Source organism: Lupinus angustifolius, chromosome LG08, assembly GCF_001865875.1.
Source record: "Lupinus angustifolius cultivar Tanjil chromosome LG08, LupAngTanjil_v1.0, whole genome shotgun sequence".
Classification (NCBI taxonomy): domain Eukaryota; kingdom Viridiplantae; phylum Streptophyta; class Magnoliopsida; order Fabales; family Fabaceae; genus Lupinus; species Lupinus angustifolius.
In genome coordinates, this window is record NC_032016.1 from 19,172,825 (window position 1) to 19,185,231 (window position 12,407).

A 12,407-nucleotide genomic window follows, 5' to 3' on the forward strand; every position below is an offset into this window, starting at 1 on the left:
AAAGAAAAAAAAAATATATACTCACAATATAAGAGATTTTTATATTGTCACTGCACTATTGACCATCCATATTTTATTACCATTGACTCTTAAATAAAAGTAATCCAAATGAATGATATATGATAAATTGATTGTATATAAATATTTAAACTGTTAATGCATAGATATTACACTTTTATATAGCGATGTACCAAAAAAGATATGCAGTCATTTAAGAAGGGAATCAATGACTTCTGCATTTAGTTTTCACCTTAAAAAATTTAGATCCTAATACACTTTTGTCTATGAAAATTCTAAGAACAAAAAAAAAATAAAGCAAGTTGAAAATGTTAATTTAGATTTTAAATACTTCAGAGAGTTCAGACCCATCTCCAATTTGGAATTTTATTATTTCAGTTCAATTCAAATCAATTTCATACAAAAGGTATTTTGCTACTACAATTGTTGGTACATTGCATAAAAAATCAAGCCAATTTCACTAGCTCCAAGTAGCTAGTTTCATTGAATTTCCTTCTACAATTACTCTCTCAAAATTACCTGACTATATACTACATTTCAATTATATGAAGACCATGTAATTCATGGTACTAATGCATATATACTAAGTATCTGATGCATATGTTTGCTACCATGAAACATAGTGTTCCACACATATAGAAAAACAGATTAAACAATATCAGACACCAATGTTCTTGGGCAGAAACCTTTGAGTCTGTATGAGGAATGCTACAACATTCATGGAGATAAATTTGGATATCTTCACCTGCCATTAAGATCACTGAACTGTGCAAATACTGCAGTTCCAGAATGGCCATCAATAGTTTGTGGTGCTTGTGCTGAACTGTTGTTGTTTACTACTGGTTGTGGATTAATAGTTGCAACTTGTGGTGGTGTTTCATGGTCATCTAAGTTGGTGGAAGGTGTAGAAGCATGTGTGGATTTGGCATCATTCTCATCTTCAGTTTTTCCTTCTGTGGAAGCTTCTTGAAGCTGCAATGCATACTCCAAGTTCCATAATACATCTCCCATTGAAGGCCTATCAACTCCATAATCAGCCAAACATTTCTCAGCAGCCTCAGCAAATTTTTTCATTGATTCCGGATTGATGTTGCCAACAAGAAGAGGGTCAATGATCTTGTCAATCAAGCCCTTCCTCTTCCATTGCATCGCCCAATCGGCCAAGTTTACTTGTTCGCGGGGCAACTGAGGGTTAATTGCTGGCCTTGCACAAAGTGCCTCGAGAAGGACTACGCCAAATGAGTACACATCGGATTTTTCGGTCAATTGTTGCCTTCTGAAGTACTCAGGGTCTAAATAACCAAAGCTACCTTTTACTGCTGTGCTAACATGACCCTGGCCCATAGGTGCATCCTTTGAAAGTCCAAAATCAGATACCTTGGCTGTGAAGTTTTCATCAAGCAAAATGTTTGTAGTCTTGACATCACGATGAATGATGCCTTGTGCTGCACCAGTGTGAAGGTAGTGAAGGCCTCGAGCCGATCCGATACAGACCTCTAACCTTTGCTTCCAAGAAAGAACAGGCAAGTTCTTTCCATAAAGATGGTCCCGGAAATGTCCATTAGGCATGTACTCATAAACCAGGATCATCTCTTCATTCTCGTCACAATATCCAATCAAGGACACCAAATGCCTATGTCTAAGCTTGGACAACATTTGAATTTCTGTCTGGAATTCTGTTATACCTTGTTCTGATTGTGGATTTCCTCTCTTCACTGCCACTTCAGTTCCCTCATCAATCACACCCAAATACACATTTCCAAATCCACCAACACCAATAATGGCCTTGGAATCAAAGTTCTTGGTTGCTTCCTGCAATTCTGCAAAGGAGAAATACCTTCCTAACCCCATAGTTGAGGAGTACATGTTGCTCTTGCTGCTAGCGAAGCTTGTATCGCCGGCGTGTAGAGGAAGTAACCATGAAGAGAAGCTATTCCTCTTTTGCCAATCCTGAGGCCTCCTGTGCCACTTGACCACCATGGCACCTAGACCAACAAAGGCTCCAAACATCATGGCAAATCCAGCAGCCGCCACCGTCCCACGGTTAGAACCACCAGCCTTTCTTCCATCAACACCGAATTCTCCATCCAAACTATCAACTGAGTTGCTCAACTTCATAACCTCTATTCCATTCACAATAGCATTGGCATTTCCACCTTCAGCCTTTGCTGGCCCAACCTGAACTGTTAGTCCCTCAGTCATCAATGTTACATTCACCACAATGTCTTTGTAGTATGGTGTCGATAAGGCGCCAGTAGTAGCCGATAAATCCAAATTTGAAATTGCCATTTTCCCATTAACATAGACATTAAAGTAGAGTTCATTAAGCCCTTTGCTGACAATATCACAGAAATGCAGCCTAACAAGGTAACTAAAAGAAGTATCCACATCAAATTTCCATGACACATTGAAATTTGGTTGATTAACACCAGCATCACCCATCTCAGTAGCAGAAGCATACACAGATTGTGGTGCAACCAAAGGAGAAATTGTTGGTGTATCAGTAGGGAACTTAATTGCATTGGTAGCCACCGAAACACTCTTCGCCAAATTCTTATTTGTGAGGAAAGGCTCATCATTTTCCCAAATTCTTCCAAGGGTATCATTTGATGACGTGATCAAGGGTCCTCCATTGTTGAGCCTGTAAACAGGTTGGATAGCATAACTTGTTAGGCCAGAAAATTCGCCGACCGGGAAAAGGGCAGCCCCAGTGTCAAATATCAGATTATCAGGAGCTGAAACAACCTCAATAGCATTGATGAATGCAGCCGAGTTCTTTAAGGGACTGAAGATCAATGTGAATTGTGATTCATTTGCATTGATGAGGTACTCCTTGAGGATTGGCTTATCAGTGTTATTAACATTGAAACTATGAAGAAGGACATGCACATTTGTGTTAACAGAAAAAGTGGCCTTATGAAGATCAAAGACATTGTTTTTTACCGGATAAAAATGAAGCCGAATCCAATGAAATCCTGGCTGAACCAAATGGAAGGAATATTTAGCTTCCTGAATGAAGATCCTTGCAGTTTTATATATAGGTGAAGGAAGCTTAGGATCATCACCATCTGAAACTTTATAGTCATCTTTGGCTTGTAAGAAAGAATTGGCTTGAGGGTCTGATTTGAATAGTCTTCCATCAGGGAGAGTAGGTGGATTCTCTGCACCACAATCAATGAGAAAGTTATCCTTTGGAGTGAAAGATGAAACAGGAACTGCTGAATATGCATGAGAAGAAAAAAAGGCCAAGAACAAAATGGCCAGGAGGATAACCATGTTGAAAGATAACAAGGAGGATAGAAAGGGCACTGAAAAGTTCTGTTTTTTTTCTATCTTCCCCATACCTCCTGTGTTGAGGTTAGGGGATGGTTTGAATATTTAGAATTTAGAGTAGCAAGAAGGTTGAAAAAGGGTGTATATGGATTTCTTATGATGAGGTTTGTTGTTTTCTTTGATTCATTTGGAGGAAAAAAGGAAGGGATGAAAAGTATGACAAGACTTTGAATTCCATATAGTTAGGCAAAGAATGTGGAGGGAGCAATGTATTTAAGGGGAATTATGGTACATGAAAAATTTGGCTTTATTTATACATTTGATTACTATATAGAAGCAAAAGAAATAATGGTGAAAAATAGTAGATTTGAACAAGTCAAACACACCAAAATGTTGTAGCCACTTTGGAATTTGGATTGCTTATGCACCAAACATGAGTTTTGGCTCATGCTGTTTGGTGCTGAATGTTATAGATTCTCTCTCAGACAGCTTTTAACTTTTGTCTACCAGTTTGAGTTTCATTCTATGCATCAAGAGCAACTTTGTCCAACATGTTGTGCATATAATTTATAGTTATTTTGTTAAAGGAAGCTAAACCAAACTAATATAAATTGATTTTGTTAAGCAACAACAATAGTTAAGTAATCCACAAAATAGTCTTCATTAGAATCTAAGGTTTTTAAATCTATGAAATGAATTTGTTTTTATTAATACTTTGTTTTTAACTAAAGATGTCCACCAATCCTATAAGTAGGACTATTATTTTTTGAAGTATATAATTCTTTCAACAAATATCGCTCCAAGAGATCAAAAATCAAAACTAAATCTTAGCCCTGATAATAAAATATAAAACTAGATTATGATATGTTCTCCCAACTGACCATCAAAAATTAATTCCTTTCATAGTATAAAGTGAACTCTATCCTAATCACATTTCTTTCGGTCAATAATTTATTCTTTTTTTGTGGCCAATAATTAGTAGAAAGGATCAATTGGTAAATGTCTTATTCTCGTGTCAAATCATGAGTTATTTGGCCCGCAATAACATATAACAAAAGTCATGAAAATTAGAAACATAATCCTAGTACAAACGTGCACGAAACACTTTATAGTCACAAGTAACATTAATGTAAGAATATATTTGAACTTTTAAGGCTCGGTGATTCAATATACATTCAGCAAGCAACAGAATGAACACTTTAGTCTTAGAAGCCATGCATGAAAAAGCTTATAATTCAATCTTCTACCAACAAAGACCATAAACATAATAATTCTACAAACAAAGACAATGCTTGACTAGGGTTCTTCTGAAACTATATTCTTTCACTAAAAGCAACTTAAGTCAACCAAAATAATTGGTATTGCCTTACAATCTGTGAAAACCATTGCCCTAACACCCAAGAACTCCTAAGGGCTAATGGCATGTATATGTATAATGTAATACATATCAGCAGAACCATAGACAACAGAACATCATTTGTGTACATGAATTAAATCCATGCAATAAACAAATTGATCTGTACAAAATAAAAAGACCCTTGTTCTTAAAACATTATGTCTTCTTCATATCCTTCTGTATGTTCTCCATTTTTCTTCTTTACAGGTAACTCCAGCTTCCAGTCCTGTTGAAATCAAGGTTTAGTCTATGGAGATGCTAAAAAATCTAATAAGTTTGATGAATGGCATCATGCCCTTTGTTCAGTCATTTATCTGAGATAATGGAACCTGCTTTGAAGGGAAAATAAAACATGAAAAAGTCAAAATCAACTTTTGGGGATTTCTGGCATGTTATAGTCTAGAGCTCAAGTTTATCAAACTTTTGAAGTTAAATTTACATTGCACTGAGAACAGAACCTATAAAAATCTAGATGCAAGTTAACCACTAACTATAACGGAAATATTGAAAATCGTTATGTTTTTAATGATGACGTATGTACTAAGACAACTTTAAGGATGCAATTGCTAAACTGGTGAACGCAACACGATGAAGATAATGTAACTCACCTCCCAACAACCAAGAAGCAGCTTATTGCTTGCTAGATTTCCCCCAAAAGAATCCCTTCTTTTTTGTAGGGTGATTATGTAACATGGATTTGGAACTGTTTGAGCCAAATGAGAAGTGTCTCTTCAGAAATGGCTTCCCAAAGAATCTTCTCCCACTGGAACTAGAATCCATCCTAGGACCTTTACCTTGACACCCTCCATCTTTAACGCGATCAAACACAAAATCATCTATTTCACTGTCCACAATTCGGTTCTTTGATTTCTTGTTTCCAGCCTTCAAATCCATTTCAGCTTTCAGAGCTTTTTCAAACAACTTAAGAGTTTGTTTCTCACCAAAAGTGCAAACTGGACAAGCTGGATCATACTTGCTGATTTCAGGTGTCATACTCTCCAAACATTCAGCATGATAAACATGGCCACAAATAAGAACAGAAACTACAGCAAGGTCATTACTTGCAATTATCTTTTGGGAGCTCCAAGAAGACTTCTCAGTTAAAAGTTTTGAGCAAACACCACATGTTTGGAAATCAACCGGAGATGTTGAAAACCGATTACTTGATCTATGTAACCTTTCAGGGTTAAAACCAAATGATTCACTATCAAACGACCATCTTTCTCTACGAGAAGTTCCCATCAGCTCAGAAAAGCCAGGCACAGACCAACCATCTGAAGATCCATCACGGGAGTGCATACCCAATTCATTGTTCCATGAGGGAAATACTGGCTTTTCTTCAGACACGTAGAAGCTGCTTGGTGACTTGCATCCTGGGACTCGGCTGTTAGAAACTTGCCATAATAGTTGGTGTCCTGGGGACTGGTAGGGCGACCTTGATGGGGTTGAGCTGGAGGGTGCAAGATGACTTTGCGATGGCAGAGGAGACGCCGACAGCGAAGTAGAAGGTAATGATGATGGCGGCTTTGTCGGAGATGTACCTGACACTGTTGATGATTCTTCCAACCCCTTCACCTATAAAGTGATTCATAAATAGGAAGTTTGTCAAATAAACCACACATAAAGAACAAGCAAAAACATAAAACATTAACAGATTCCTTCACTGCTATAACCTCACCTGTTCCACGTTCACATCCATGGAGACATTCGTAGAAATAGATTGATCTGAAACAAACATGTCAGATACTATAAATCAAGCAGTTGAGTCAATAATAATTACCACTGGATCAATAACATGAGCAGTTTACATATTGTTAACAGCAGGATCAATGTCATGCATGGACACACAGGATGCATATATGCAGAAACAAATCATATGAACTTCACAATATATAGTCATTGCTTAGCCCTCATGCAAGGAAAACATAAGTTGCAAATGTCAACAAAAAATAATTTTCATCCAGGGATTTCCATTGTTAATCGATCTGTAATGTCACTATAAAATCTTGCAAACTTCTAGTTAACCCAAAAAAAAAAATTCAGACCATCATCATCCATGATTTTTTTTATAAGGGAAACTTCCATGACCATAGCTTACAATATTTTCTTTTTCATTTACATAACCACATACTGGACTGTGATGAACCATTCCTCACTAAAAAATACAACCATCTCTATATCAAATTATCAAATGCCAACAGTGAGGAAAAAGTTTCAATAATCTATTCAAACGAAGAGGCAAACCTTTCTATCCCACTTGACTTGAAACAGACTGTCAATATACACTCTGATAGAATTTTATACTCAAGGTCAAGAGTCAAGATAACAAGCACTAGGGCTCAAGGCCAGTTATTGCTTTGTACTGCAATGAATAATCAATAAAGGGGGCAGTGCAACTTATACAGAAATTAGAAAATTGTGGGCACTGTTAACTTAAGATGAGTCCCATTACATGTTCTACTAACATGCATTATGCTACACTATGCAGAGAGTAGATACAGGAAGGAACATCAAAACACCTATAGAATATTGAACATCTCTGCATGGTAATATATGACTAAGCTCTAAGTACCATGTTCTCCCTGCTTTTCTCTTGTTTCACCCATTTTAAGATATAAAATGCAGATAAAGGAATTTTTATGTCTTTTTTGGATAAGCATCCAGAAGAAATGGGAATAAAATATTTGTAAAAACCCAGATAACTTATCAGAATTCAGACATGCTGATGTACTGATGGTCTACTTTTTCCTAAACCACAAAATGATTACAAATAAAGAGCCGCCTTCAAATTTTAGGCCAGATAAGCCCTCTTGATTAGTGTTTAGGCCAGATAAGCCCTCCTAATTAGAGTTTGTCTACCACATTATCATCTATCTTTCTCCAGATTGGCTAGTACATTAATGTCATAAAAAGTAATCTGTTCCATTTATGGATTCATTATTCTTCTTTGTTACTAATTTTAAAATTTTCTGTGTCTGAAAGCCCTAATGAAAAAACATGAGAAGACATCATGTTTCCAGATTTCATGTAGCACAGTGAATATATTTATATCTTCCACACAGACTTGCGATTATATGTTTCACTCTGAGTAGTAGATGGTGGTGCTATTGACCGCTATAGCAGAATTGTGACATGGATTACATTCTCTCCACTATGATTCACATGGAGGGGGCATCACAGTCGCATTTGCGGCCAGAGTCGCAGCCCATAGCAGCCTGTAGCCGCTGATGGCTGTGACAGTGAAGAGGTGTTAGGGTCATTCTTTCCTGATGACGGCAGTCTTCTTTTCTGATACAATCAGGGTTTTAACATTTCACATTTCTGTTTCCCTTGCCTTTTTTACAACTTTACTCTCACATATCAATATTAGATTTTAACCCTTTAACTCAGTAAATCTCTATTTTGCTCTCTTCTATCTTTTTAAATGTCCTACCCTCATTTAAACTTGATAAAACTCTATTTTACCCTTACTATCACTCTTCCCCAAGACCAGCTTTTTCACTCTATCTTCTTCTACTTCCTCTGTTTTCTCTCACTTCTTTTGCTTCATTCTTCTACTTCCTCCTCGCCAAAACCCATTGCAGAGACCAACTCTGTTCTGGGTCCTTCTTCATCACACCAGGGCTAGTCAAAGTCTCCAAGACACTGCGTTCTTCTTCTACAATGAGTGGCATTTAGGTCATAATTGCCACCCCAAACGTCTCAATAGTGACCATCCCGCTAGTGTCGGCTGCTCCGCTCCACTATTAATGATTGACTACTTAGATTTCATTCTATTTAACACTAGGCTTCCCACTTATCTCATATCAGATGGTAAATAGTACAAGAATGAAGTGAATAACAAATATCCACAACAACCAAGTCTTAATCCTACTAAATGAGGTCGGCTTTATGAATTGAACGACGTTATAATGCTCTATCATAAGTATTCCAACCCAAGTAAGAACATGGTTAAAACCATTGAAAGTTACCTGAAGTAGAATTTATTACAAGTCCAGCACCTCCTTCAGAAATTGGGTACTTTTGGCATCGTTTCCTTTGATCACTCTCCAATGGGCTTCCACCCTCTGATACATATGATGATTCATTTTTGCTCTCCGATCCATCATTCCTGCGGATACCATCAGAAAACCAAGTTACAGGAGCATCTTCACCAGCTACACGGGCTGGATGATCCCACCGGAAACTCCATGACGGAGAACAGCGAATGTTCCGATGTAAGACATCATAGGTAGATCCACTTTGTACAGTTTTCAATTATCTTTTGGGAGCTCCAAGAAGACTTCTCAGTTAAAAGTTTTGAGCAAACACCACATGTTTGGAAATCAACCGGAGATGTTGAAAACCGATTACTTGATCTATGTAACCTTTCAGGGTTAAAACCAAATGATTCACTATCAAACGACCATCTTTCTCTACGAGAAGTTCCCATCAGCTCAGAAAAGCCAGGCACAGACCAACCATCTGAAGATCCATCACGGGAGTGCATACCCAATTCATTGTTCCATGAGGGAAATACTGGCTTTTCTTCAGACACGTAGAAGCTGCTTGGTGACTTGCATCCTGGGACTCGGCTGTTAGAAACTTGCCATAATAGTTGGTGTCCTGGGGACTGGTAGGGCGACCTTGATGGGGTTGAGCTGGAGGGTGCAAGATGACTTTGCGATGGCAGAGGAGACGCCGACAGCGAAGTAGAAGGTAATGATGATGGCGGCTTTGTCGGAGATGTACCTGACACTGTTGATGATTCTTCCAACCCCTTCACCTATAAAGTGATTCATAAATAGGAAGTTTGTCAAATAAACCACACATAAAGAACAAGCAAAAACATAAAACATTAACAGATTCCTTCACTGCTATAACCTCACCTGTTCCACGTTCACATCCATGGAGACATTCGTAGAAATAGATTGATCTGAAACAAACATGTCAGATACTATAAATCAAGCAGTTGAGTCAATAATAATTACCACTGGATCAATAACATGAGCAGTTTACATATTGTTAACAGCAGGATCAATGTCATGCATGGACACACAGGATGCATATATGCAGAAACAAATCATATGAACTTCACAATATATAGTCATTGCTTAGCCCTCATGCAAGGAAAACATAAGTTGCAAATGTCAACAAAAAATAATTTTCATCCAGGGATTTCCATTGTTAATCGATCTGTAATGTCACTATAAAATCTTGCAAACTTCTAGTTAACCCAAAAAAAAAAATTCAGACCATCATCATCCATGATTTTTTTTATAAGGGAAACTTCCATGACCATAGCTTACAATATTTTCTTTTTCATTTACATAACCACATACTGGACTGTGATGAACCATTCCTCACTAAAAAATACAACCATCTCTATATCAAATTATCAAATGCCAACAGTGAGGAAAAAGTTTCAATAATCTATTCAAACGAAGAGGCAAACCTTTCTATCCCACTTGACTTGAAACAGACTGTCAATATACACTCTGATAGAATTTTATACTCAAGGTCAAGAGTCAAGATAACAAGCACTAGGGCTCAAGGCCAGTTATTGCTTTGTACTGCAATGAATAATCAATAAAGGGGGCAGTGCAACTTATACAGAAATTAGAAAATTGTGGGCACTGTTAACTTAAGATGAGTCCCATTACATGTTCTACTAACATGCATTATGCTACACTATGCAGAGAGTAGATACAGGAAGGAACATCAAAACACCTATAGAATATTGAACATCTCTGCATGGTAATATATGACTAAGCTCTAAGTACCATGTTCTCCCTGCTTTTCTCTTGTTTCACCCATTTTAAGATATAAAATGCAGATAAAGGAATTTTTATGTCTTTTTTGGATAAGCATCCAGAAGAAATGGGAATAAAATATTTGTAAAAACCCAGATAACTTATCAGAATTCAGACATGCTGATGTACTGATGGTCTACTTTTTCCTAAACCACAAAATGATTACAAATAAAGAGCCGCCTTCAAATTTTAGGCCAGATAAGCCCTCTTGATTAGTGTTTAGGCCAGATAAGCCCTCCTAATTAGAGTTTGTCTACCACATTATCATCTATCTTTCTCCAGATTGGCTAGTACATTAATGTCATAAAAAGTAATCTGTTCCATTTATGGATTCATTATTCTTCTTTGTTACTAATTTTAAAATTTTCTGTGTCTGAAAGCCCTAATGAAAAAACATGAGAAGACATCATGTTTCCAGATTTCATGTAGCACAGTGAATATATTTATATCTTCCACACAGACTTGCGATTATATGTTTCACTCTGAGTAGTAGATGGTGGTGCTATTGACCGCTATAGCAGAATTGTGACATGGATTACATTCTCTCCACTATGATTCACATGGAGGGGGCATCACAGTCGCATTTGCGGCCAGAGTCGCAGCCCATAGCAGCCTGTAGCCGCTGATGGCTGTGACAGTGAAGAGGTGTTAGGGTCATTCTTTCCTGATGACGGCAGTCTTCTTTTCTGATACAATCAGGGTTTTAACATTTCACATTTCTGTTTCCCTTGCCTTTTTTACAACTTTACTCTCACATATCAATATTAGATTTTAACCCTTTAACTCAGTAAATCTCTATTTTGCTCTCTTCTATCTTTTTAAATGTCCTACCCTCATTTAAACTTGATAAAACTCTATTTTACCCTTACTATCACTCTTCCCCAAGACCAGCTTTTTCACTCTATCTTCTTCTACTTCCTCTGTTTTCTCTCACTTCTTTTGCTTCATTCTTCTACTTCCTCCTCGCCAAAACCCATTGCAGAGACCAACTCTGTTCTGGGTCCTTCTTCATCACACCAGGGCTAGTCAAAGTCTCCAAGACACTGCGTTCTTCTTCTACAATGAGTGGCATTTAGGTCATAATTGCCACCCCAAACGTCTCAATAGTGACCATCCCGCTAGTGTCGGCTGCTCCGCTCCACTATTAATGATTGACTACTTAGATTTCATTCTATTTAACACTAGGCTTCCCACTTATCTCATATCAGATGGTAAATAGTACAAGAATGAAGTGAATAACAAATATCCACAACAACCAAGTCTTAATCCTACTAAATGAGGTCGGCTTTATGAATTGAACGACGTTATAATGCTCTATCATAAGTATTCCAACCCAAGTAAGAACATGGTTAAAACCATTGAAAGTTACCTGAAGTAGAATTTATTACAAGTCCAGCACCTCCTTCAGAAATTGGGTACTTTTGGCATCGTTTCCTTTGATCACTCTCCAATGGGCTTCCACCCTCTGATACATATGATGATTCATTTTTGCTCTCCGATCCATCATTCCTGCGGATACCATCAGAAAACCAAGTTACAGGAGCATCTTCACCAGCTACACGGGCTGGATGATCCCACCGGAAACTCCATGACGGAGAACAGCGAATGTTCCGATGTAAGACATCATAGGTAGATCCACTTTGTACAGTTTTATCTTTGGCTGCAACACAACAAGCAGCACCCATTCCGAGATAGACAACAGTATTTAGCTTTTTATAGTAACGCAACCGGTAATAGCATCCCCAAACACAAGTCTACAGCATTCACTGTTAAACACAGCTCTATCCCTGTAACAGTAATGAAAAAGGTATAGCATCAATTGCAATAATCAATAATCCGGCAGTCAAATGCATGAGCAGAAAAAAGAACAAGAGTAGTTATAATCATTACTCAACCAGGGTACGTGGAGCGCCAATATACACAGCCTT

The 12,407-nt window shown here is 37.6% G+C and overlaps 2 protein-coding genes across 2 annotated transcripts; both read right to left on the reverse strand.

The window, feature by feature from the left end:
* Window positions 366-3,544, reverse strand: LOC109353460 (probable receptor-like protein kinase At4g39110). The gene has a single exon (XM_019595750.1). The coding sequence runs from the start codon at window positions 3,358-3,360 to the stop codon at window positions 760-762; it is 2,601 nt and encodes an 866-aa protein (XP_019451295.1). The 5' UTR covers window positions 3,361-3,544; the 3' UTR covers window positions 366-759.
* LOC109355009 lies at window positions 4,411-12,192 on the reverse strand. Its single transcript, XM_019597895.1, has 5 exons — window positions 11,849-12,192; window positions 9,556-9,602; window positions 9,419-9,452; window positions 5,296-6,234; window positions 4,411-5,016 (listed from the first exon to the last, which is right to left on the reverse strand). Exons 1-4 carry the CDS (start codon window positions 12,162-12,164, stop codon window positions 5,318-5,320), a joined length of 1,314 nt encoding a protein of 437 aa, XP_019453440.1. The 5' UTR covers window positions 12,165-12,192; the 3' UTR covers window positions 4,411-5,016; window positions 5,296-5,317.

What these genes read in the sequence shown, in the direction of transcription:
- LOC109353460 (XM_019595750.1), bottom strand. Translation starts at nt 3,360, where the DNA reads ATGGGGAAGATAGAAAAAAAACAGAACTTTTCAGTGCCCTTTCTATCC.
- LOC109355009 (XM_019597895.1), bottom strand. Translation starts at nt 12,164, where the DNA reads ATGGGTGCTGCTTGTTGTGTTGCAGCCAAAGATAAAACTGTACAAAGT. An exon ending in TGTAATAAATTCTACTTCAG is followed by an intron (nt 9,603 to 11,848) that starts GTAACTTTCAAT and finishes TGTTTGTTTCAG; the next exon opens with ATCAATCTATTTCTACGAAT. An exon ending in AGAATCATCAACAGTGTCAG is followed by an intron (nt 6,235 to 9,418) that starts GTACATCTCCGA and finishes AATCATCAACAG; the next exon opens with TGTCAGGTACATCTCCGACA.